Here is a 2,500-nt window from a genome sequence, read left to right on the forward strand (position 1 = left end):
GACACGGAGAAAGGGAGGGAAGAAAATAGAAACAGAGAGACAGAAAAAGTGAAAGTAAGAGAAAAGAAGAATTAGAGAATGGAAAGAGAGAAGAAGGGAGGGAGACAGAAAGAGGAGAGATGAGAGAGAGGATGAGAGTTTATTTTTCCCTTTTATTTAATCTAATCTTACGATTAATAAGAAAATCTTAAACACGAGGAAGCAAGCAAATTTTAAATATATATATATATATCTTTTCAGGTAAATGAGAATACGAAAGGAAACTTAAAGCAGTACTCGGCACGCACACGCAGGATTATCAAAAATGTTTTGGACATTTCGAGAGGGTTAGATGTCAAAATATACATCAATGGGTACGACACAGATGCTATATCTGACGTCACCCTTCTCTTTGATGACGCCATAGGGTAAATTAAAGAGACATTGTTCTTCTTCCTCTTATTCTTAAACTTTTTTCCTTTTCTTATTTTTTTTTCTTCTTTTCTTGTTCTTCCTTTCGTCTTCGTATTTCTCTCACACAATGATACATTCTTTCATGCTGTATCATGGTCGCTACAGAACACAATATCATCATGTTTGTACTGATAATTAAAAAATTAAAAAGAGCTATTTATATTAATTTCACCCAAAAAGTCAATAGAAAACCATTAAATACCTATATAATATATATATATATATATATATATATATATATATATATATATATATATATATATATATATATATATATATATATATATATATATATGAATAATATACATATATATATGTGTGTGTGTGTGTGTGTGTGTGTGTGTGTGTGTGTGTGTGTAAGTAGGTGATGCATACTATTCTATACATGATTCTTTTGTCTAATCAAGTGAAATCAGTCTCTGCCTCTCTATCTATCTGTCTATTTCTTTCTTTCTTTTTTCCTCTCTCTTTAAAGAGAGAGAGAGAGAAAGAGGCGAAGAGACAGCGACAAAGAGAGAGAGAAACAGAAAGCGAGACAGAGAGAGAGCAAAAAAGAGGGAGAGAGGCGAGGAGAAAGGGAGAAATGGAGAGGAAAATAAAGAAAGTGAGAGTAGAGAACGAGAAAGCGATGGATTTTGCCAATTTTTCCTAAGTAAATAACTTCTTAACGATCCCTTGATTAACTGTCGTGCATTGTTTACATTCATCAATTTTTATATTCCTTCATCTTAAATACAGTATAGTTATTACCGTCAGTATACATTAGTATACTGATATACATTAGTATATCAGTGTTATTGTTCTTCTTGATGATATTATCCTCAATTTTATTATCATTAATATAGTTTCATATACGTATTATATATTCCAGTTTCTGTCTATGACAGTCAGCATTTTTCAGATTTATTATAGTTATTTCATTATTATTACTCTCATTCTGTATTATAAATTTCGGCGTCTGTGTATGATTCGAACAGTTATTCGAACTGTTTCTGTTAATACTGGTGTTCCGATCAATACCAAACAGCTCTCAAATTATTTTATTAAGATTTGTACATGAACCTGACTAGTGATTTTGACATTTTACTTTCCTATTTCCATTATTTTATTTATTGCTTCACTTGTTTTTCGAACACACAATATCTTAGCCACAAATTTGGCGTTTTGCAATATAATTTACAGTTTACAATAATCTGAGATTCACATAAAAGTAAATTATCACAATGATATCGCATAACATCGCAATACCAGAATAATATATCACATAACACTATGACACTAATATATCACATAATATAATAGTATATCACACTGATATAGCAGCATGTCACATAATGATTGAACCTCTTTCCCGATATCTCTGGAATTTTGTGTAAAAGTTTTGATTACTTGCAGATACACATCACACAGCCCCGTTTTAAAAGTATATTAATGTCTTAATAAATATGTAACTACAGTTTGATCATTAAAGACCAAGAGAAATGATAACAATAAAAACATTAATCATAGATAAAAATAAATACGTGTATTCATTTTGATGTAAATAAAGTCTTGTTTTTTTTTTTTCTTTACATAATATAGAGTGAAACATTTGAACCTGCGTACATGTAAGTGATACATAAATACTCATACAATTTTAACATTTTTCTTTTCATTTTTAAAAATAATATAAAACAATAAAAAAACACTGACCTACGTGCATGCAAAGGCTGCATAAATCCTTGTACTATATATTTCTCTCAATATGATAAAACACCTCTACTGAGCATCAAAATTGAAGACCTTTGTCATTCTCTTCATTTAAAGTCTACAGTCAAATCCACTTTTCCACTGGCATAAATGATAAATTGTACTTACATATTCTTTGCGTATGGAGCCTACAATAAAGTATATTTCTCAATATGCATAATTCATAAATATTAAACATATATTCCTTTTGTAAGACGCCTATAATCAAATATATTTCTCACTATGCGTAAATGATAAATAAATATTAAATATATATAATTTCCGTATAAAGTCCTCAGTAAAATATATAATAGAAAAT

At 29.2% G+C, this 2,500-nt stretch overlaps 2 protein-coding genes across 2 annotated transcripts in view; one reads left to right on the forward strand and one right to left on the reverse strand.

Moving 5' to 3' along the window:
- The window catches only part of LOC119582473, a 2,758-nt gene extending 2,153 nt beyond the window's left edge, over window positions 1-605 (forward strand). Inside the window, exon 3 of the mRNA XM_037930736.1 lies at window positions 241-605. Coding sequence (XP_037786664.1) covers window positions 241-411 — 171 coding nt within the window. The 3' untranslated portion in view covers window positions 412-605. The remainder of the gene's footprint in view (window positions 1-240) is intronic.
- Window positions 606-2,007: 1,402 nt separating this feature from the next.
- LOC119582474 overlaps window positions 2,008-2,500 on the reverse strand; it is a 2,662-nt gene continuing 2,169 nt past the window's right edge. Inside the window, exon 2 of the mRNA XM_037930737.1 lies at window positions 2,008-2,500. This exon is cut by the window's right edge and continues 173 nt beyond it. The gene's annotated coding sequence lies outside the window, so the exon portion shown is untranslated.

This window comes from Penaeus monodon, chromosome 16 (genome assembly GCF_015228065.2).
Source record: "Penaeus monodon isolate SGIC_2016 chromosome 16, NSTDA_Pmon_1, whole genome shotgun sequence".
NCBI lineage: Eukaryota > Metazoa > Arthropoda > Malacostraca > Decapoda > Penaeidae > Penaeus > Penaeus monodon.